Source organism: Salvelinus fontinalis, chromosome 15 (assembly GCF_029448725.1).
Source record: "Salvelinus fontinalis isolate EN_2023a chromosome 15, ASM2944872v1, whole genome shotgun sequence".
NCBI classification, from domain to species: domain Eukaryota; kingdom Metazoa; phylum Chordata; class Actinopteri; order Salmoniformes; family Salmonidae; genus Salvelinus; species Salvelinus fontinalis.
In genome coordinates this window covers 18,064,165-18,087,820 of record NC_074679.1, presented here as the reverse complement: position 1 = coordinate 18,087,820, position 23,656 = coordinate 18,064,165, and the positions used below count along the sequence as shown (strand labels likewise).

The 23,656-nt window shown below is 43.5% G+C and overlaps 2 protein-coding genes across 3 annotated transcripts in view; both read left to right on the top strand.

Annotated features, from left to right (window-relative positions):
* The first annotated feature begins 456 nt into the window (after positions 1-456).
* Positions 457-11,983, top strand: LOC129811499 (keratinocyte-associated protein 3-like). Its single transcript, XM_055862858.1, has 7 exons — positions 457-614; positions 1,753-1,937; positions 2,029-2,088; positions 2,263-2,460; positions 5,715-5,849; positions 5,944-6,060; positions 10,382-11,983. Exons 1-6 carry the CDS (start codon positions 602-604, stop codon positions 6,037-6,039), a joined length of 687 nt encoding a protein of 228 aa, XP_055718833.1. The 5' UTR covers positions 457-601; the 3' UTR covers positions 6,040-6,060; positions 10,382-11,983.
* A 152-nt stretch (positions 11,984-12,135) lies between these two features.
* LOC129811498 (frizzled-3-like) overlaps positions 12,136-23,656 on the top strand; it is a 36,952-nt gene continuing 25,431 nt past the window's right edge. The window contains exons 1-3 of one of the 2 annotated variants that reach the window (XM_055862855.1): positions 12,136-12,417; positions 12,886-12,976; positions 13,511-14,148. In XM_055862855.1, coding sequence (XP_055718830.1) covers positions 13,879-14,148 — 270 coding nt within the window. In that variant the 5' untranslated portion in view covers positions 12,136-12,417; positions 12,886-12,976; positions 13,511-13,878. The remainder of the gene's footprint in view (positions 12,418-12,885; positions 12,977-13,510; positions 14,149-23,656) is intronic. The other variant, XM_055862856.1, reaches the window with a different exon arrangement.

Sequence of the window (23,656 nt, the reverse complement as noted above, 5' to 3'; positions counted from 1 at the left end):
ATGAGCCATGGAGGGGTTAGTGAACTGAACATGATGAGCATATTGAGAGTTCAATCGATTTGAACAAGTGCTTACCGATGCATTTCATAACAAATAGTACGGTGTGAAGGCCTCTATGTAGCCCAATGTTTAGATAAGGACCAAATAGATGTGTTGCAGTAAATATATCTGCATAGTAATACAGATGTGTCAATGATAATGTGAGTAAGATGTAGGCTTTTGATCGTGTAAAATAATAACTATTTCTCTCTCGGCATAACATGTAGTTCACTACACAACACCAGCAGTATTTCCCTTAACAACACCAGCAGTAATTCCCTTAACATAGAGATCAATAGTAATGGCGTCTTTTTGTAAGCACTGTCCTTCGCAAACGCAGAACGTCCACATGCAGGAACGCCCCGAATTACGTGCTGCAGTTGCACACTATTGAAAATCCCAAATGAAGAACAACAAAAATTAACGCCCAACTTCCGCTCGACAGGTGAAGCCCGTGACGTCACCGACTCGGAAAGCGCGAGGAACTGCTTCATGAAAACAACAATAATTAGCCGTTTTGTTTCACTCTTAGAAACAATCTTGCGTAATATACGGCAACGATATGTGTGGTTTCGGTAAGTTAACTTTAAATAACTTATATTTTAGTGGAGGAGGCAACTAATTGTGTTAACTTTAGCAAGGCAACCATTATGTCTAGGTTGCACAGGTGTTCGTTTGCGTATTTCGAAAGTAAACCGATGATCTACCAATGATGCCGGTTGGTCTTGTTGGCGGTAGGAATGTGAGACAATATGTCTACACGAAAGTGTAATTACGTCATCTTTTCAAAGCGCCAGTAGTGAGTTCATATTTCTATCACGCTCACAACATAAACAATACATGCATGAAATAGCCTATTTACCGAGCTGGTGCACGTTTACATGGTTCTGCACATGCTTCATCTGAACTACTCTACCATAGCTTTGAAAAGTTACAGAATTATACTTTCCTGTGGATATATTGTCTCACATTCCTATCACCAAAATGACCAACCGCACGGTCCGGTAGGGTATGTTAAAATATATTTTTTTAAATCCAAATTCTGGCATGTAGAGGTCGTGAGAGTTAACTTCCCTGATTCATGCTCATTTCTGCTTGACTTGAATTCAATGCAATTCAACATTGGGTTTCCAGGTATATCTGGGGTGTATTCATTAAGTCTTGCAACGGAAACAAGTGACAGTTTAAGAACCAAATGGAGGCAAACAGAGCAATCAGAACGAAACAGTGAGAGTCCGACCTGAATTTGTCCAATCCATTTGGAGTAGACCGATGCAAAACGTTGAGCAACGGAATCCGACTAATGACTAGTACCATCTTGTTTCATCATGTAGGTCCTATTAGAACCATCAGTCTATTGTTTGTGTAGGTCAACATTCCACACCTTCTTTAGTGTTATAAATGTTTCTACCAAAAAATAGGCCAAAGTTGAAGAGGCGTACTTACTTTTATATAGGTAATCTCACAGAACTAGGATGAGATTAAACTGCCATTCTCTATGGTGATTACTGTGCACTGGACTGTGTAATCTTATTTCAATTCCAGTCCATTCAAGAAGTACACTGAAATTCCAATTATCTTCAGTGCTTTTCAATGAGGAAAATGTGGAATTGGAATTTGGTTTACGTTCTGAATCAATGATATTGACCCCAACCCTGGTAGCCTACTTTACAACAATGACCATACAATGACGACTGTTTGCTGATCTGTCAGATAAGGAGAAGGGCCCGGGGCGTCTGATGAAGAAGGGGTTTACTCTGATCCTAGTGGGTCACATTAACTTCATCCTGGGAGCCATAATCCACGGCAGCATCCTGCGCCACGTCTCTAAACCCAATGACCAGATCACCACCGAGTTCACCGCCGCCAACATCATCTCCGTCACCTCCGGACTGCTGGTCAGTCAGAGAATTATAGATTACCATAGTAACAATTAGTAATAACGCGATGTTATAGACAGAAACTGAAATGTTCTGTTTCCATTTTCAGAGCATTGCAACAGGAATCATTGCCATATTGGTGTCAAGAAATCTGTCCATTTGGAAGCTGGTAAGACCATCAATAACAAGAAAATATAATTTGTAAGATACAATGAACACCATTAAGTCTGCAACGGTCACCTCTTCACCTCATCTCATCAACATTTTCCCCACCTCCTTGACTTCACCCCTCTTTCTCTCCTCGCTTTCTCTTTCTCCCTGTCCTTCTGTTCCCCAACTCCAGCACATAGGTCTTCTGATTAGTTCCTTCCTGAATGTCCTACTCTCTGCGGCCTGCGGCGTTGGGCTCCTATTGGCTATTAGCCTCACCATTGCCAACGAGGGGCGGGGCCTCCTGTTGGGCTGCAACTTCACTGACTTGCCAGTCAACGCCCGCTCGCCAGTCAACGCAGACTGTCCCTTTGACACCACACGGATTTATGTAAGTCTCTATCCCTCTCGCTCTGTCTCTATGCTCCTTCGATACCACACAAATATACATATGTATTAAGTCTCTCTCAATCTATATTGCTATTAGCCTCACTATTGCCACACACACACACACAGTGCCTTCGGAAAGTATTCAGACCCCTTGACTTTTTCCACATTTTGGTAGGTTACAGCCTTATTCTAAAATTGATTAAGTCGTTTTTTCCTCATCAATCTACACACAATACCCCATGACAAGATTTTGGAAATGTTTGCTAATTAATAAAAAACTGAAATATCACATTTACATAAGTATTCAGAACCTTTACAGTACTTTGTTGAAGCATCATTGGCAGTGATTACAGCCTTGAGTCTTCTTGGGTATGACGCTACAAGCGTGGCACATCTGTATTTGGGAAGTTTCTCCCATTCTTCTCTGCAGATGCTCTCAAGCTCTGTCCGGTTGGATGGGGAGCATTGCTGCACAGCTATTTTCAGTTCTCTCCAGAGATGTTCGATAGGGTTCAAGTCCAGGCTCTGGCTGGGCCACTCAAGCACATTCAGAGACTTGTCCTGAAGCCACTCCTGCGTTGTCTTGGCTGTGTGCTTAGGGTCGTTGTCCTGTTGGAAGTTAAAACCTTCACCCCAGTGAGGTCCTTAGTGCTCTGGAGCAGGTTTTCATCAAGGATCTCTCTGTACTTTGCTCCGTTCATCTTTCCCTCGACCCTGACTAGTCTCCTAGTCCTTGCCGCTGAAAAACATATCCGCTGCTACCCATGCTTCACCATAGGGATGGTGCCAGGTTTCCTCCAGACGTGACACTTTGCATTCAGGCCAAAGAGTTCAGTCTTGGATTCGTCAGACCAGAAAATCTTGTTTCTCATGGTCTGAGAGTCTTTAGGTGCCTTTTGGCGAACTCCAGTTTGGCTATCATGTACCTTTTACTGAGGAGTGGCTTCCGTCTGGCCACTCTACCATAAAGGCCTGATTGGTGGACTGCTGCAGAGATGGTTCTCCCACCTCCACAGAGGAACTCTAGAGCTCTGTCAGAGGGACCGAGGCCCTTCTCCCCCGATTGCTCAGTTTGGCCGGGCGGCCAGCTCTAGCAAGAGTCTTGGTGGTTCAAAACTTCAAATTAAGAATGATGGAGGGCACTGTGTTCTTGGGGACTTTCAATGCTGAAGACATTTTTTGGTACCCTTCCCCAAATCTGTGCCTCGACACAATCCTGTCTGACCTCTATGGATAATTCCTTCGACCTCATGGCTTGGTTTTTGCTCTGACATGCACTGTCAACTATGGGACCTTTTATATAGACATGTTTGTGCCTTTTCCAAATCATGTCCATCAATTGAATTTACCACAGATGGACTCCAATCAAGTTGTAGAAACATCTCAATGATGATCAATGGAAACAGGATGCACCTATGCTCAATTTCGAGTCTCATAGCAAAGGGTTTGAATACTTATGTAAATAAGGTATTTTTGTAATTAATACATTTGCAAACATTTCTAAACCTGTTTTTGCTTTGTCATTATGGGGTATTGTGTGTAGATTGAGGGGGGGGGAACTATTTAATCAATTTAAGAATAAAGGCTGTAATGTAACAATGTGGAAAAAGTCAAGGGGTCTGAAAGGCTGTGTGTGTGTGTACAGTGGGGAGAAGAAGTATTTGATACACTGCCGATTTTGCAGGTTTTCCTACTTACAAAGCATGTAGAGGTCTGTCATTTTTATCATAGGTACACTACAACTGTGAGAGATGGAATCTAAAACAAAAATCCAGAAAATCACATTGTATGATTTTTAAGTAATTAATTTGCATTTTATTGCATGACATAAGTATTTGATACATCAGAAAAGCAGAACTTAATATTTGGTACAGAAACCTTTGTTTGCAATTACAGAGATCATACATTTCCTGTAGTTCTTGACCAGGTTTGCACACACTGCAGCAGGGATTTTGGCCCACTCCTCCATACAGAACTTCTCCAGATCCTTCAGGTTTCGGGGCTGTCGCTGGGCAATACGGACTTTCAGCTCCCTCCAAAGATTTTCTATTGGGTTCAGGTTTGGAGACTGGCTAGGCCACTCCAGGACCTTGAGATGCTTCTTACGGAGCCACTCCTTAGTTGTCCTGGCTGTGTGTTTTGGGTTGTTGTCATGCTGGAAGACCCAGCCACGACCCATCTTCAATGCTCTTACTGAGGGAAGGAGGTTGTTGGCCAAGATCTCGCGATACATGGCCCCAACCATCCTCCCCTCAATACGGTGCAGTCGTCCTGTCCCCTTTGCAGAAAAGCATCCCCAAAGAATGATGTTTCCACCTCCATGCTTCACGGTTGGGATGGTGTTCTTGGGGTTGTACTCATCCTTCTTCTTCTTCCAAACACAGCGAGTGGAGTTTAGACCAAAAAGCTATATTTTTGTCTTATCAGACCACATGACCTTCTCCCATTCCTCCTCTGGATCATCCAGATGGTCATTGGCAAACTTCAGACGGGCCTGGACATGCGCTGGCTTGAGCGTGCGCTGCAGGATTTTAATCCATGACGGCATAGTGTGTTACTAATGGTTTTCTTTGAGACTGTGGTCCCAGCTCTCTTCAGGTCATTGACCAGGTCCTGCCGTGTAGTTCTGCCGTGTAGTTCCTGATGATCAGTGATGCCCCACGAGGTGAGATCTTGCATGGAGCCCCAGACTGAGGGTGATTGACCGTCATCTTGAACTTCTTCCATTTTCTAATAATTGCGCCAACAGTTGTTGCCTTCTCACCAAGCTGCTTGCCTATTGTCCTGTAGCCCATCCCAGCCTTGTGCATGTCTACAATTTTATCCCTGATGTCCTTACACAGCTCTCTGGTCTTGGCCATTGTCGAGAGGTTGGAGTCTGTTTGATTGAGTGTGTGGACAGGTGTCTTTTATACAGGTAACGAGTTCAAACAGGTGAAGTTAATACAGGTAATGAGTGGAGAACAGGAGGGCTTCTTAAAGAAAAACTAACAGGTCTGTGAGAGCTGGAATTCTTACTGGTTGGTAGGTGATCAAATACTTATGTCATGCAATAAAATGCTAATTAATTATTTAAAAAATCATACAATGTGATTTTCTGGATTTTTGTTTTAGATTCCGTCTCTCACAGTTGAAGTGTACCTATGATAAAAATGACAGACCTCTACATGCTTTGTAAGTTGGAAAACCTGCAAAATCGGCAGTGTATCAAATACTTCTTCTCCGCACTGTATATATCTCTTTCGTTCTCTCCAGGACACTGCCCTGTCTCTGTGGTTCCCATGTGTACTTCTGGCTGGACTGGAAACAGGACTTTCTATCTGGTGCTTCGTAGTGGGACTGGTACTGAGGGGTCTAGGACCCTGCTCTCACACATACCTCAAAGAACAGGTAATACTTAGTCAGTCACTCACTCACTCACTCACTCACTCACTCACTCACACACTTCTTTCTCCATCTCTCCTGTTTCTGTTCTCTGTGTCAGCTGGAGGAGGAGGCTCTAACCAATAGGGCAGCGGCAGATCCAGAGTACTCACTCCAGGGCCGGAGCCTGATTGTTCAACACTCTGCCTACGCATAGAGGACTGCCACAGACCGGGAGGTAAGGTTTCATTCCACTGGAGCTTGATCCTTCCACCAGATTCTAGCCCCTTCTCCTTTCCCATTGCTCTAGGTCAGGGATGGGCAACGACGGCCACTATTTGTAGGCCTGTGGATCAAATCAAATGTATTTATAAAGCCCTTCTTACAACAGCTGATATCTCAAAGTGCTGTACAGAAACCCAGCCTAAAACCCCAAACAGCAAGCAATGCAGGTGTAGAAGCACGGTGGCTAGGAAAAACTCCCTAAAAAGGCCAGAACCTAGGAAGAAACCTAGAGAGGAATCAGGCTATGAGGGGTGGCCAGTCCTCTTCTGACTGTGCCGGGTGGAGATTATAACAGAACATGGCCAAGATGTTCAAAAGTTCATAGATGACCAGCAGGTTCGAATAATAATAATCACCTTGGTTGTCGAGGGTGCAACAGGTCAGCACCCCAGGAGTAAATGTCAGTTGGCGTTTCATAGCCGATCATTCAGAGTATCTCTACCGCTCCTGCTGTCTCTAGAGAGTTGAAAACAGCAGGTCTGGGACAGGTAACACATCCGGTGAACAGGTCAGGGTTCCATAGCCGCAGGCAGAACAGTTGAAACTGGAGCAGCAGCACGGCCAGGTGGACTGGGGACAGCAAGGAATCATCAGGCCAGGTAGTCCTGACGCATGGTCCTTGGGCTCAGGTCCTCCGAGAGAGAGAGAAGGAGAGAATTAGAGAGAGCATACTTAAATTCACACAGGACACCGGATAAGACAGGAGAAATACTCCAGATATAACAGACTGACCATAGCCCCCCGACACAAACTACTGCAGCATAAATACTGGAGGCTGAGACAGGAGGGGTCGGGAGACACTGTGGCCCCATCCGATGATACCCCCAGACAGGGCCAACCAGGCAGGATATAACCCCACCCACTTTGCCAAAGCACAGCCCCCACACCACTAGAGGGATATCATTAACCACCAACTTACCATCCTGAGACAAGGCTGAGTATAGCCCACAAAGATCTCCGCCACGGCATAACCCAAGGGGGGCACCAACCCAGACAGGAAGATCACGTCAGTGACTCAACCCACTCAATTGGCGCACCCCTCCTAGGGATGGCATGGAAGAGCACCAGTAAACCAGTGACTTAGCCCCTGTAATAGTGGGTTAGTGGCAGAGAATCCCAGTGGAGAGAGGGGAACCGGCCAGGCAGCGACAGCAAGGGCGGTTCGTTGCTCCAGAGCCTTTCCGTTCACCTTCACACTCCTGGGCCAGACTACACTCAATCAAAAGACCTACTGAAGAGATGAGTCTTCAATAAATACTTAAAAGTTGAGTCTGAGTCTGCGTCTCTCACATAGGTAGGCAGACCATTCCATAAAAATGGTGCTCTATAGGAGAAAGCCCTGCCTCCAGCTGTTTGCTTAGAAATTCTAGGGACAGTTAGGAGGCCTGCGTCTTGTGACCGTAGCGTACGTGTAGGTATGTAATGGCAGGACCAAATTGGAAAGATAGGTATGATCAAGCCCATGTAATGCTTTGTAGGTTAGCAGTAAAACCTTGAAATCAGCAATTGCCTTAACAGGAAGCCAGTGTAGGGAGGCTAGCACTTGAGTAAATAGATCACATTTTTGGGTTCTAGTCAGGATTCTAGCAGCCGTATTTAGCACTAACTGAAGTTTATTCAGTGCTTTATCTGGGTGGCCGAAAGTAGAGCATTGCAGTAGTTTAACCTAGAAGTGACTTAAGTATGGATACATTTTTCTGCATCATTTTTGGACAAAGTTTCTGATTTTTGCAATGTTACGTAGGTGGAAAAAAAGATGTCCTTGAAACAGTCTTGATATGTTCGTCAAAAGAGAGATCAGGGTCTAGAGTAACGCCGAGGTCCTTCAGTTTTATTTGAGACGACTGTACAACCATCAAGATTAATTGTCAGATTCAACAGAAGATCTCTTTGTTTCTTGGGACCTAGAACAAGCATCTCTGTTTTGTCCGAGTTTAAAAGTAGATCATTTGAAGCCATCCACTTCCTTATGTCTGAAACACAGGCTTCCAGCGAGGGCAATTTTGGGGCTTCGCCATGTTTCATTGAAATGTACAGCTGTGTGTCATCCGCATAGCAGTGAAAGTTAACATTATGTTTCCGAATGACATCACCAAGAGGTAAAGTGTATATACAGTGGGGCAAAAAAGTATTTAGTCAGCCACCAATTGTGCAAGTTCTCCCACTTAAAAAGATGAGAGAGGCCTGTAATTTTCATCATAGGTACACTTCAACTATGACAGACAAAATGAGAAGAAAAAAAATCTGAAATTCACATTGTAGGATTTTTTATGAATTTATTTGCAAATTATGGTGGAAAATAAGTATTTGGTCACCTACAAACAAGCAAGATTTCTGTCTCTCACAGACCTGTAACTTCTTATTTAAGAGGCTCCTCTGTCCTCCACTCGTTACCTGTATTAATGGCACCTGGTTGAACTTGTTATCAGTATAAAAGACACCTGTCCACAACCTCAAACAGTCACACTCCAAACTCCACTTTCCGACAGATAAGATCTAAACCAGGCCAGAACTTGTCCCTGTAGACCAATTAGGGGTTCCAATCTCTCCAAAAGAATGTGGTGATCGATGTTATCAAAAGCAGCGCTAAGGTTTAGGAGCACGAGGACGGATGCAGAGCCTCGGTAATTGACCATCTTCTCAAGTGGGATCGCAGTGCTATGATGGGGTCTAAAACCAGGCTGAAGCATTTCATATACATTGTTTGTCTTCAGGAAGGCAGTGAGTTGTTGGGCAACAGCTTTGTCTAAAATTTGAGAGGAATGGGAGATTCGGTATTGGTTGATAGTTTTTTATTTTCTGGATCAAGGTTTGGCTTTTTCAAGAGAGGCTTTATTACTGCCACTTTTAGTGAGTTTGGTACGAATCTGGTGGATAGAGAGCCGTTTATTATGTTCAACATAGGAGGGCCAAGCACAGGATGCAGCTCTTTCTGTAGTTTAGTTGGAATAGGGTCCAGTATGAAGCTTGAGGGTTTAGAGACCATGATTATTTTCATCATTGTGTCAAGAGATATAGTACTAAAACACTTGAGTGTCTCCCTTGATCCTAGGTCCTGGCAGAGTTGTGCAGACTCAGGACAGCTGAGCTTTGGAGGAATACGCAGTTTTAAAGAGGAGTCTGTAATTTACTTTCTAATGATCATGATCTTTTCCTCAAAGAAGTTCATGAATTTATCACAGCTGAAGTGAAAGCCATCCTCTCTTGGGGAATGCTGCTTTTTAGTTAGCTTTGCGACAGTATCAAAAATACATTTAGGATTGTTCTTATTTTCCTCAATTAAGTTGGAAAAATAGGATGGTCGAGCAGCAGTGAGGTCTCTTCAATACTGCGCGGTACTGTCTTTCCAAGCTAGTCGGAAGACTTCCAGTTTGGTGTGGCGCCATTTCTGTTCCAATATTCTGGAAGCTTGCTTCAGAGCTCGGGTATTTTCTGTATACCAGGGAGCTAGTTTCTTATGACAAATGGTTTTGGTTTTTAGTGGTGCGACTGCATCTAGGGTATTGCTCAAGGTTAAATTGAGTTCCTCAGTTAGGTGGTTAACTGATTTTTGTCCTCTGACATCCTTGGGTAGGCGGAGGGAGTCTGGAAGGGCATCTAGCAATCTTTGGGTTGTCCGAGAATTGGATCAATCCGCCCCCCAGGATAAAAAGAGTAGTAGAATACACAAGGTGCAATTTAATAATGTGGTTGTGCATCAGCAGTTATGTCAGTCACTGACAGTCAATTAGCCATGTCGGCTAACAAAATGTCATCTCGCCAGCTATCTAAACTTGTACTAATCGTGGTCAAATTAACGACCGGGGGGCCCTCATTGATTTTGTTTGTTACTCTCACTCAGATATCATATTTCAAACTTCAAAACGTGTCAAGAGGGGGTCACTAAAATGTTTTGTTTGCAACGTGAGGGGGGCCCCATAGTCAAATTTTGACTGCATGTGTGGGTATGGATGTGGGTACGCAGACCCGCAAGCCACTGTGGCCCCTCATGATGAGTTCAGATTTTTGTGGCCCCCACACCCCATCAAAGTTACCCATCCCTGCTCTAGGGGGCACCACGGTGCCTAATGGTGCTTGTTTTAGTGAATCCGCAAAACACAAGTAGTTCATGGGTTATATCTGTGTAATTACCATTTAATTTGAGGTTATTTCTGTCTGGTAAACGGAAGTGCTACCGTTTTACATGTAATCTGCTTCCTTCAGATCTGCCAAAACTGAAGATATGTTTCAACTGAGCTGAAGTAACATCTCTCCTCATGCTTTCTTGTCAACAGTGTTTGATGACAAAGGTGTGACTGAGCCTCTTCGTCTTCAGAGAACCTCCCTGGTGCCTTTACCTCCGTTCATACCAAAGACTCTCCTCTCCCTCAACGTGATAGGCTAGTTAGACTGCTGGATGACATTGTCTCCGTGTCTGCCTCAGAATGTCTGTCCTCCCCTCGATCCGCCAACATTTCACAAATGCAAAATTACAAACGCCTGTAGTGTAGAGATTATTTATGGATCAATATCTTCGTACTAGTATTTTAAATAATTGCATTTAATCACATTTGGCATTTATCATGCTTCATGCTTTTTTCATTTTCTGCACATGTTATTTCCTCCTTTTAACAGCAGCATGCTGTTATATACCTCGTTAAATTTAACGACTAACTCTCAGCTAAGCCAAAGATGTTTATTTTATGACTCTACGCTTGTATTTAACTACCAATCTCAGCCAAATATGTGTTTTATTGTCATGTTAGTTTTTGTAACCTGATTATGTCTACCTGCCTGATCTACCAGGCCTCGATGTGCTCCATAGTGTTTACTACTGTGTTATTCCCTGGCTTGAATGTATACTGTGGGGATATAGGAATAGAATGCCTGAGAGGGGCTCTGAGGGTTCATCTCAAAATGCATTTTCTTCTTTCCAATTCCTAGAAACATATCTCCCACATTGCAGTTTTCTCCCAATTTGATTTCTCCTGCAGGTGCATATAGAAGAAGGGGAACAGGGAGAGCTGAACCACTTTAGTGTACTGAGACGCACCCTGACATTTTGACTGAAACCCAATGCAGCAGAGCAGCCCCTGGGGGCCAGGGTGCATGAGTGGTCAGGTGGACACCAGTATGTAGGCCATACAGGCGTAGCTGGGATGGGCTCACATTCCCCGACACCAGGCAGAAGTGATCAGCTCAGTGCTGAAACGGTTAATCTGGTGCTGGGTTAAATCAAGCGGGTCGTAATCTTTGCACACAACGCTAATCCCCCGAGTTGAGGGGGGAATCAATATTGATATAAGGAGGTGACTGACCCTGTCACAACAAAGGTTGTTTTCTATGTGTGGCCAGCTGAATGTTGTTCCTCCAGGGCTGCCATATGTTGTACTGTAGTACTACTACTGTAGTGGGTGTCCACTAGCTTCCATAGCCACAAAGTCATATTCCACAGTCGTAATTGGCTACAAAAACAAGCTTTTTGGTTTTAATTTAAGGTTAGCAGTATGGTTAAGTTCAGGGCTAAGGTTAGGTTTAAATCTAATTTTAAGACTTTAATTGTAGAAATGGGTGGGGTGTATGACTTTATGGTAACTAGTGTCAACCACTTTGGAGGGATAAACTAGTGTCGGCTACTCATTAGAATGAGCTGGATTTCACTGAGTTTAAACCCTGGTGGATTGATTGTCACTGGAATGTGGTCCAATAACATTTTATGTGTAAGGGTTGGGGTCTTACGTTTTTTATTCAGGAAGTCAGTTGAACTTCCTTTATTTGATCCTGACCATGATCTCAATCTACATTTCATGCATGGTGTGTTTTGGTTGCCTGCAGTATTTTTACACAAAGTTGCATGTGTTTAGTTGATTTTATATTTAAGGACTGCACCGATCAATGTGTTCAAAGTTTTTATATGAAATAATTTTCTTCAAATAAATGTTAGCTCTTTGATTTATCATTACTATCCTCTGTGTGCTCTTCACATGACTGTTTACATCAGTGTTAAGGTGGGATGGGGACTTTCAGGTTTACTCAGTCGGCAAACTATTGCGCAACCATGAAGGAATGCACAGTATCTCTAACAGGACACGATGTGAATTATATTTGGGTTTCTCTGATATATCACACAAATCAATTGAACTGATCGATGATAATGTTGCATACACTGGTGCTCTAGCTCAAAGCGCGCGTCCGGGGAACAGATCATTTCATGGATTTGCGTGCAGCGGCGAGAGAGAGGAAGACTGAGAGCTAGCGACGTGCTTGTGTATTGTCACTGGAAGAAACAGCGGCAAAGAGCAGTGCAGATCGACGATTATTCCCATTGCAGGTGAAGTTTTGCTTTGGGGTTTTTTTGGAGAGCGGGGGGGGCTTGGATTTTTTTTCATTATGCATAAGACGTTCCTTCGAAGCGTTTGTTCTTGTTATAGCTTGCATATTTAGTCACTTTATCAGTTTGAGGTTGGGGCACAAATTGCAATGTAACCATGTCACGTTTACGAGTTAGCTATCGTATACAATTTTACAATTACTAAAACAAGCCAATATATTATTTGTTTTCTTTGCTTCCTATAAAAAAATGGTAGCGTTAGAACAGAGACAAGTTCGTGCGCGAGCTGTAGTTCAGAGATTGTCAGACATTGTAAAATGACATGGGGCTATTTTAGCTAGATAGAAAAACAATGTTACACTATTATTACGCTGCATTTTGTTACTAGTAACCGGCATATCTACATTACTACACACTTACAGAGGTTGCTGTATCTCCTATACACCGTTTAAATGGCTTTTCTTTCAGACACCGGCAGTGGCAGAGTAATCAACCCATGCGAAACATTGGGAGAATACGTTAGTTGCCCGGCTATGGTGGTGGGTCGGCTTGCATGGAGGTACATTTAAATGAAAAGAGAGTGGAAATGCAAGACGATGATGCATGATAGATTGAATTGACTGGAAGGGCGTGTGCGCAGCTGTGTAGTAACAACGCCCAATAAGGTTGTCCTGCAAAAATGACTATAAATTGCTCTGCGTAGTAACCACTACATAGATACATACTGTATTGGACGACACACAACTATAGGCCTGTATACCTATAGGTGTGTGTCATAGATCTATAGGACAGTATCATGTTGACAGTAGCCAATCCTGATAGAAATGCATTTTATTTTATATCTGCTTGAATGTAAGCTTATGTTTACCAGTGAAGTTGAACTGACACCCAATTGTTTTCACCCTCATCAATGCTCCGTCTGTTTGAACATAAATAAATACCTAAAACAATAACAGTGACTAATAATAATGTAATAAAGACAATCTATGGGGACTTGTAAATGAGGGGTGGGGTTTTTCTACTCCCGGTCTCTTATTTACAATAGGACTGTCTTGCCACTTGTCTAAACATTCTTTTGTATTTTAACTTGTAGGTCTTGCTTGACTTGTGCTACTGGGCCATTGGACGTTCTTTGGGAAGAAACACTGAATACTTTCAATGGGCAGTCTCTTCCTTCATTGGAGACAGAAGACCATAGCTGTGCTGGGGGAAACGGGGGAAAATCTAGGCTGATAATCACAGCCCTCCAGCGGGTACAGACCTAGACAGAGGAGGCTGACTGTGTGGATCCCGAAGCCAGACAGGGTGCACTCCTCTGGGGGATGGAAGCAGCAGGATTCCCCTGTGAGTGCCACAGATCTCCATGGTGTGATTGTGTAGAAGAAGAAGAATAGCCCTGCTGTTATCTCATCCCTCCTTTCCTCTCTTCATCGCTCTCTCCCCCTCTCCTGCTCATTGAGGATGAGAGTGAGGTGGGACTACACGTCACCTGCAGTGGCGTACTCGCACAGAGAGAGGGTCATGTTTAGGTCACTCTTCCTCTTGCTTCTCTTCCTCTCATCCCTCTGCTCCACTTGTCTGTCCATCCATGCGGAGACAGCAGAGAGCCACAGTACGTTTACCTGTGAGCCAGTAGGACTGCGGATGTGCCAGGACCTGCCTTACAACGCCACCTTCATGCCCAACCTCCTCAACCACTACGACCAGCAGACGGCCGCACTCGCCATGGAGGTACGGACTATAGCTGTGTCTGTATATATGGGCATTGCTGTTGCCCCAAAGGGATAATGGTTTATGAATAGAGACTGATATGAGATTGTAATTGGAGCGTTTGGGCAGACATAGAATCCAATCGACTCAGGTTACTGGCTGTTCTATCCTTCTTCAGAATGAATGGGCAAGGATAGGTTTTTACAGTCAGTAGGGTACTAGCTTTAGCCTACTAGTAATTATTTCTCAGCAGATTTCAAGGCTGACATATTTTTCTGTAGAAGAGTTTTGTTCTATAGGGGTAAAACATTGTAAATACATGTCTTTCTCTGTCCGTATGCCTGTGGCTTGGAGGCGACATGTCAGAGACACAGTATTTTCTGATAAGATGATGAAAGGTCTGACTTGTGTGTGTGTCATCTGCTAGTCATCCAGTTAGAGGCATTAGTACCATTAATGACTATGATGGCATAATGTTATCTCCAACCTTTCAAAATGCCCTCATCTGTTTTGTTACCCATCACCTTACTACACATGCACACTCAGTGTATATAGCTTCCAAAAACCATGTAGCTGTACTTTCATCTTTTGCCTCGCTTTCTCTCCTCTGTCTAAATCTAGTTGTAGCATGATGATGATGACATAACTTATGTTTTGCTGCAGTGGACCAGTTATGTAAATATATTATGAATGAAGTGTAAAAATCCAATCTGGTCCAGAAATTCCCAGCACAGCTGTTCCTCATTTTCAGATTATCTTGCCCCCTTCTGAATTACCCGAGAACATCACATGGGGAAAACCAACTAGGCAGTGATTTATTTTCTGTGTGTTCAATCATTTAGCATTTTTTTGTTGTTGAATTGTATCAACATATATTCATGTTAAGATTTTAAACTAACGTCTGTTGTTGAACTTGATTTAGTCCAGTAGAGAAGTAGCCTAACCTAAACCCTAACCTGCAGCCCCAGAAGGCAGCTTTACAAAAGTGTTGAAACAAGAGGAGCTGCAATGTGAGAGTGTTCTAGTTCTCTCCCAGTCACCCTGGCAGCATCAGTGGAGGGCTCTGGATGTGGGAGCCCGCAGAGGAAATGGAATAACATCCCTCACGGGACACTAGCTATACCCGCTCTGATTCATAGTGTCTTTGTGTGTGCGTGCACGAGAACGCGGCTTACATCTGTCTCACCAGAACGCTGTGTAAACCCTGCCTGTAGTGAACCACATCCAATTACAGCAACAGAAAATGTTATATCGAGTAGAGCTGTAGCCCTGGCTGATACAATGCTGTGTGAATGGCTTGTTGAGCTGTAGCTGGGCCCTGGGTTTAGTGCTGTATGTTTGTCTGAGGCCTGTAGCCCTGGTTGGTGCTGTAGCTGGGCCCTGGGTTTAGTGCTGTATGTTTGTCTGAGGCCTGTAGCCCTGGTTGGTGCTGTAGCTGGGCCCTGGGTTTAGTGCTGTATGTTTGTCTGAGGCCTGTAGCCCTGGTTGGTGCTGTAGCTGGGCCCTGGGTTTAGTGCTGTATGTTTGTCTGAGGCCTGTAGCCCTGGTTGGTGCTGTAGCTGGGCCCTGGGTTTAGTGCTGTATGTTTGTCTGAGGCCTGTCGCCCTGGTTGGTGCTGTATGTTTGTCTGAGGCCTGTAGTCCTGGTTGGTGCTGTATGTTTGTCTGAGGCCTGTAGTCCTGGTTGGTGCTGTATGTTTGTCTGAGGCCTGTAGCCCTGGTTGGTGCTGTATGTTTGTCTGAGGCCTGTAGTCCTGGTTGGTGCTGTATGTTTGTCTGAGGCCTGTAGCCCTGGTTGGTGCTGTATGTTTGTCTGAGGCCTGTAGCCCTGGTTGGTGCTGTGCTGTGTGTCCTGTGTGATTGACAGCAGGTCTATTGGTGCCAGCTGACATTATTCACCAGTGCTAACTAGCCACTAATCTGCCTCAACTCTCCACAATTGAGGGTTTGATTCTCAGCGTGGAACGATTCTCTCTCACCCGACACTGCAGTCAATTATGCCTAGGGGGAGGAGAGGGGGGAGAAAGGGATGTGGCGAGAGGGTTGAGATTAAAAGAGAGAGAAAGAGTGTGAACGGCCAAATGAGCTCTTGAGTCACAACAGAGATCCCAATGTTGCACCCAGTAAGCACCCCCCCCACACACACCTCTGTATATAGCCTTGTTATTGTTATTTTATTGTTATTTTTATTTATTTTAACTTTTTGTTTATTTAATAAATATTTTCTTAACTCAATTTATTGAACTGCATTGTTGGTTAAGGGCTTGTAAGTAAGCATTTGACGGTAAGGTCTACACCTGTTGCTTTCGGCGCATGTGACAAATAACATTTGACTTGATTTGACACAGTGGTGGCAGCCAGGTGGGTCCCAGGGTCTTACGGTTCCCAGGGGAAATTGGGCATGATGACATCACTCTGGAGTTGACCTGGTCTGACAGGAGAATAATAAGGTTATTTAATTAATAATAACTGATTGGATTTATCCCCTCTACCCTCTAATAATAACCCTGTACAAGAGAGAGACCAGATAGACCTGAGCTGAGGGACAACTACATGAGAGAGAGAGAGTTAAGGAGGTAGGATAGAAGAGGGAGAGAGTATGTGGTGTGTGTCAATTTCATACAGAGGGAGGGTGAGGGAAGTGGGTGAGTGGGATAGAAAGAATCTCAGACTGGAAGAGAGGGACAGTCAGGGTGTGTGGGAGGTCTGTCTCCACCATGGTGCTTTTCTACTCTGTCTGTCTCTCTCCCAGCATGGGGTCCTGGCTGCCTCAGCCCACAGACTCTACTCTGCTGCTCTAATCAACTACACTAAACCCTGGGAACACCACTTGACCAACAGGTCCTTAAAAAACACACACACACACACTGCTACCCTGAATTGGGTGATTACACCATTCAAAGTCTGTCAGAGAAATGAAGGGAAGCCTTTAGTATTTAGTCTTAAAAGCCTTAATTATCTTGCCATTTCTATAGAGCTTAGTTAAAATACAGAGAAACAATCAGAATGTCAATGCATTTCCACACATAGCCTTCACCAGAGACAGACAGTTGGCTGGGATAACACCAGTTAGCCTACACCTCGGTGAGACAAATCAAACCCATTCATCGATCTAAACTGTGTAGGCTAGTAGTAGCTATATCCTATATGGTGATGACTTATCCTCAGTGGGCAGAGAGCCAAGTGCTGCTTGGTGAAGTAGAGAAGAGCAGAACAGTCCTGTGATGAAAAGCATACCTACAGTGCCTTCAGAAAGTATTCACACCCCTTGACCGTTTCCAACATTTTGTTAAAATGAGATTTTTTGTCACTGGTCTACACACAATACCCCATAATGTCAAAGTGGAATTATGTTTTTTGACAGAAGCCCAAACAGATATAATATTTGACTAAAACATAATCATTTCAAACCTTGCTTACATTTGGTATACACACACATATACAGTGCATTTGGAAAGTATTCAGACCCCTTTACTTTTTCCACATTTTGGAATGTTACAGCCTTATTCGAAAATGGATTAAATATTAAAAAATGTCCTGAGCAATCTTCACACAATACCCCATAATGACAAAGCAAAAATAGGTTTTTAGACATTTTTGCTATTTTATTACAAATAATAAACATTATTTTTGATGGTAGTCTACTTGTGGTAAATTCAATTGATTGGACATGATTTGGAAAGGCATATACCTGTCTATATAAGGACCCACAGTTGACGGTGCATGTCAGAGCAAAAACCAAGCCACTAGGTCGAAGGAATTGTCCGTAGAACTCCGAGATAGGATTGTGTTGAGGCACAGATCTGGGGAAGGGTACTAAAAAAAAATCTGTAACTAGCTTTGAAAGTCCCCAAGAACACAGTGGCCCCCATAATTCTTAAATGGAAGAAGTTTGGAACCACCAACACTCTTCCGAGAGCTGGCCGCCCGGCCAAACTGAGCAATCGGGGGAGAAGGGCCTTGGTCAGGGAGGTGACCAAGAACCGAATGGTCACTCTGACAGTGCTCCAGAGTTCCTCTGTGGAATGGGGAGAACCTTCCAGAAGTACAACCATCTTTGCAGTACTCCACCAATCAGGCCTTTATGGTAGAGTTGCCAGACGGAAGCCACTCCTCAATAAAAGGCACATAACAGCCCGCTTGGAGTTTGCCAAAAGGCACCTAAAGGACTCTCAGACCATGAGAAACAAGATTCTCTGTTCTGATGATACGATTGAACTCTTTGGCCTGAATGCCAAGCGTCACATCTGTAGGAAACCTGGCACAATCCCTACGGTGAAGCATGGTGGTGGCAGACTAGTAAGGATCGAGGGAAAGGTGAACGGAGCAAAGTACACAGAGATCCTTGATGAAAACCTGCTCCAGAGCGCTCAGACTGAGTCCGAAGGGTCAGCTTCCAACAGGACAATGACCCGAAGCACACAGCCAAGACCAAACAGGAGTGGCTTTGGGACAAGTCTCTGGATGTCCTTGAGTGGCCCAGCCAGAGCCCGGACTTGAACCCGATCAAATATCTCTCAGGAGAAACCTGAAAATAGCTGTACAGCGACGCTCCCCATCTAACTTGACAGAGCTTGAGAAGATCTGCAGAGAGGAATGGGAGAAACTCCCCAAATACAGGTGTGCCAAGCTTGTAGCTTCATACCCAAGAAGACTCGAGGCTGTAATCGCTGTCAAAGGTGCTTCAACAAAGTACTGAGTAATGCGTCTGAATACTTATGTAAATGCTGTGCGATTTTATCATGTAAATCTTGGTGGGGCAAAAAAATATAATGTGGGATGCATGCCAGCAAAGCCACTACACAACACTAAACAATACATGAATTGCACTATAACGGTGACAAATGGTGCCCACAAACTGTTAGGGCTTACATAAAGCTGTCCCAACAGCAGAGTCCCAACAGCAGTCCCAAAACCTTACCACTGCTACACCTGGCTTTCAGCTGAGCCTTGTCTGGCAGCGAAACAGTTCATTCAGCCTCATTTTCTGCCTTTTAAAAAACATAGCTGATATGGCTGACTTGCTCAAACAAATGTGGTTTGTACTGACAAATGAGACATATTTTTTACATTGTTTGCAAACTGATATGTAACATGTATTAATGCCAAAATAACATGCAAAACAGGCAAGGCCCCCCAAAATATTTATTATATATACACTACCTTTCAATAGATTGGGATCACTTAAAAAATGTCCTTGTTTTTGAAAGAAAAGCACATTTTTTTGTCCATTAAAATAACATAAAATTTATCAGAAATACAGTGTAGACATTGTTAATGTTGTAAATGACTATTGTAGCTGGAAACGTCAGATTTTTTATGGAATATCTACAAAGGCGTACAGAGGCCCATTATCAGCAACCATCACTCCTGTGTTCCAATGGCATGTTGTGTTAGCTAAGTTTATAATTTTAAAAAGCTAATTAATCATTAGAAAACCCTTTTGCAATTATGTTAGCACAGCTGAAAACTGTTGTGCTGATTAAAGAAGCAATAAAACTGGCCTTCTTTAGACTAGTTGAGTATCTGGAGCATCAGCATTTGTGTATATGTATTTGTTGCTACCAAAGCAAATTCCTGTGCTGTTTGTAACTACCCTGGTAGGTTGATTGTCAACTTGATCCAGATTACAGGCACTGGTTACAGTTTGAAGTTTTTTCCTGAGTGGGCAGCTTGATGATAGCCAGTAAATATGATAGCCAGTAAATATTTAAATCACCCAGAAAATATACTTCTCTGTTGATATCACATACATTATCAAGCATTTCACACATATTATCCAGAGACTGACTGTTCGCACTCGCTGGTCTATAGCAGCTTCCCACAATAATGGGCTTTAGGTGAGGCAGATGAACCTGTAGCCATATTACTTCAACAGTATTTAACATTAGATCGTCTCTAAGCTTTACAGGAATGTGGTTCTGAATATAGACCGCGACAACGCCTCCGTTGGCATTTCTGTCTTTTCGGTAGATGTTATAACCATGTGTTGCTACCACTGTATCATCAAATGTATAATATAAGTGAGTTTCAGAGATAGTCGGAATATGAATGTCATCTGTTACAAGCAAGTTGTTGACTTCATGGACCTTGTTTCTTAGGCTACATATGTTAATATGGGCTATTTTTAGCACTTTTCTGGGTTGCTTGATTGTTTTTAATGCTTTACTGGGAAGCGTATCAGAGGTAGACTTACTCATGTTATTTACATTGGAGCTGATAGTGCAGAGTGAGCTGCATAAAGTGGTCTTCCTACTATTGCACACCACCTCAGTGCTAACAGTGTAACTTGGGTATATAGGCTCATGATTACTGCTTACAATAGCTATAGGATAAACAGATGTATTTGGTGCAATTAAATTACTTACATTGTGTTTGCCAATACCCCTAAGATCATGTACATTTGATGCAGCATTATGACGACTCATTGTCACAATGGTAGGGATTAACTGAGCTGGTCTTGAATCATTTACCAGTCATTGTTTCAACGCCTTGAAATTTGTGGACAGAGTCCAGAAGCCAAGATGATTTGGATGGGCTCCGTCATTCATGTAGAGTATCTTCTGTTTCCAGAAGGTGTCAAAGTTATCAATAAAAGTGACTTCAGCAGAGCTACAGTAGTCTTTTAGCCAGATGTGTAATGCCAGCAGTCTGCTGAATCTTTCACACCCGCGGCCCAACGATGGTAGTGGACCTGAAATTATTGGCTGTTTTTGAGTTTTTTAACGCTAAAATCAGTTCTTTAAAATCCATTTTCAAATGTTCCGGGCTAGCCCTCCTGATGTCGTTTGACTCCACATGGACTACAACAGTGTGAGCTCCCGGAAGCAGCCTTGTTATGTCCTGTACTCGTGCTCCTGGGTAGCACAGGGTTTTTGGGGACCAAGATGTTTCTCACCACAGAGCTGCCTATGATGACAGCTAGTGATGTTGAATGGGCCGGTCTCTCAGGCCGCCTCACGGTCTGGTGAGGCTGGGAGCTCGATTACTCCAATTACGGGCTCAAAATGGCCATAAACAAAGAACAAAGAACTCGTCAGTCTATTCTTGTTCTGAGAAATGAAGGCTATTCCATGCGAGAAATTGCCAAGAAACTGAAGATCTTGTACAACGCTGTGTCCTACTCCCTTCACAGAACAGCTCAAACTGGCTCTAACCAGAATAGAAAGAGGAGTGGGAGGCCCCGGTGCACAACTGAGCTAGAGGACAAGTACATTAGAGTATGTAGTTTGAGAAACAGATGCCTCACAAGTCCTCAACTAGCAGCTTCATTAAATAGTACCCGCAAAAAAAACTGTCTCAACGTCAACAGTGAAGAGGCGACTCCGGGAAGCTGGCCTTCTAGGCAAAGTTGCAAAGAAAAAGCCATATCTCAGACTGGCCAATAAAAAGAAAAGATTAAGATGGGCAAAAGAACACAGACACTGGACCGAGGAACTTGGGCTCGCCATCTACACCAGGGCCGCCAGTGTATCTGGGAACCCTGGTGTAGATGGTGCATTTTGGTGTAGGATTAAGGAAGTGATGTTGGTTTTAAATCCTCAATGATTAAGTCAGAATCTTTAAAGGGTAGGCTGGTCCTAAATCTGTGGATAGTGGCAGCTTCTATCTATGATGTATTGACTGTATTATAAAGCTGTTGTGACATAGGAGAGTAGTTTATATGAGTCTGATGTAACTGAATGGTGTGTGATGCAGCCCATAGGGCAGTGTTGTGTGACAGGAGCTGTGTGGGTGGTAGTGATAGTGGGTGTGACTGTATCTAGGGATGGTACCCACTGTGATGGCTGTGGTGCATACACATTCAAATAGACAAAACATGGGAACATGCTTTGATTTCCTCTTCACAGGGGTATGTGCATAAATACTCGTAGTGTGTGTGAGTGCGTGCACGCATGTACATACTCCCTGACCTCCAGCAGGATGAGGACCATCAGAAGCCTTGATGTCAGATTGGTCCGTTTCTCCTCATCACCGGTTACTATGGTACCCAGAGCGGAAATGCAAAAAGATGAATGCCAGGAAGAGAAGAGAGGAGGGGAGCAGGAGAGATCTGATGAGAGAGAGAGAGAGATAGTTATGGAGGGAGGTGAAGAGGAAATTAAGGAGGTGGGTGTATTGCAAGGATGGATAGGAAGGGTAGAAAGTGGATGTATATAGGGATGGCAAAAGGAGTTGAGAGAGGGAGGAGGGGAGTGAGAATGTGCTGGAATGCCGGGAACAGCTCTTGTCTGATCCGGATTGAATGATGGAGGAATTAATAAATAAAATTAATGAACGAATGACTTGGAGAGGGCTGTCTTTTAGTCCCTCTCTTTTCAGAGAAGAGGAGTACAGATTAAACTGTTTGTCCTCCTGCTCTAATCATGACCAGCCCCCTCTCTCTCTGGAACGCCTGAGAGAGGCAGCCCAGTATGGACAATAAGGTTACGGAACAAGAGAGAGAATGATTGGAAAATGGAAATGGTTGATGCAATAAGAGTAAGGAGTGTGTCACATTGTGCAAGGATGTGGCTAATAGAGAAAGGATATTATGAATGACAGAGTGATACAGCTTTAGGGTATGGGTGATGAAGAGAAATACAAGGATGTTATGCGATAAAGAGAGAGAGAAAGGAGGTAAAGAATGGGTGATGGAGAGAGGGCTGACGGTGTTGAATAGAGTAAGAGAAGAGATGAGTCAGCATTATTTTTAAAAGATGAACTGGTCTTAAAGATGCTGTCCCTAAGTGCTCTGACCCCGGTGACAACAAGACAGACTACAAACACAGCTGAGCCTAAAGCAACACGCTACAAAAACAAGGTGATTTCTAATTATGCCAATGATTTCCCCTTCCCTGATTGGCTTCACCTCTTCTTTGGTTTTACAGGCGTGTGTCAAATAAAATAAAATGGTATTTGTCAAATGCGCTGAATACAACAGGTTTAAACTTTCATGTGAAATGCTTACATTTAAAAGTACCATAATTGCTGGACTATTAAGCGCACCTGAATATAAGCCGTACCCACTGAATTTTTTTAAAATATGTATTTTGTAGATAAATAAACCGCACATGTCTATAAGCCGCAAGTGCCTACCGGTACATTGAAACAAATGAACTTTACACGAAACACAGCTTGTAACAAAAATAAATAGGCTTTTAAACGAAACACGGCTTGTAACAAAAATAAATAGGCTTTAACGAAACACGGCTTGTAACAAAAATTAAAAAAATAGCAGTAAACAGGAGCCTACCAAGAAAGTCAAACTTCATTGCGATGGCGATTGTTTTGGCTTTTAGTCGGATCTGCACAGTTGAAACACCTCGGCCGTCTGCTCTCTGTGTGTTGACCCAGTCTTCAAGCTCATTTTCTAGTTCGGGCCATCTGCTTTTCTTCTCTGAAAGCTTTTGTTGTCTTTTTGCACTGAGTCAGTTCCTCACGCTGCTGTTTCCAACGTCTTATCATCGACTCATTCAGGCCAAGCTCCCGTGCAGCAGCTCTATTTCCTTTTCCAACAGCCAGATCAATCGCCTTCAACTTGAAAGCTG

What these genes read in the sequence shown, in the direction of transcription:
- LOC129811499 (XM_055862858.1), top strand. An exon ending in CCGTCACCTCCGGACTGCTG is followed by an intron (nt 1,938 to 2,028) that starts GTCAGTCAGAGA and finishes TTCCATTTTCAG; the next exon opens with AGCATTGCAACAGGAATCAT. An exon ending in ACACATACCTCAAAGAACAG is followed by an intron (nt 5,850 to 5,943) that starts GTAATACTTAGT and finishes TCTCTGTGTCAG; the next exon opens with CTGGAGGAGGAGGCTCTAAC.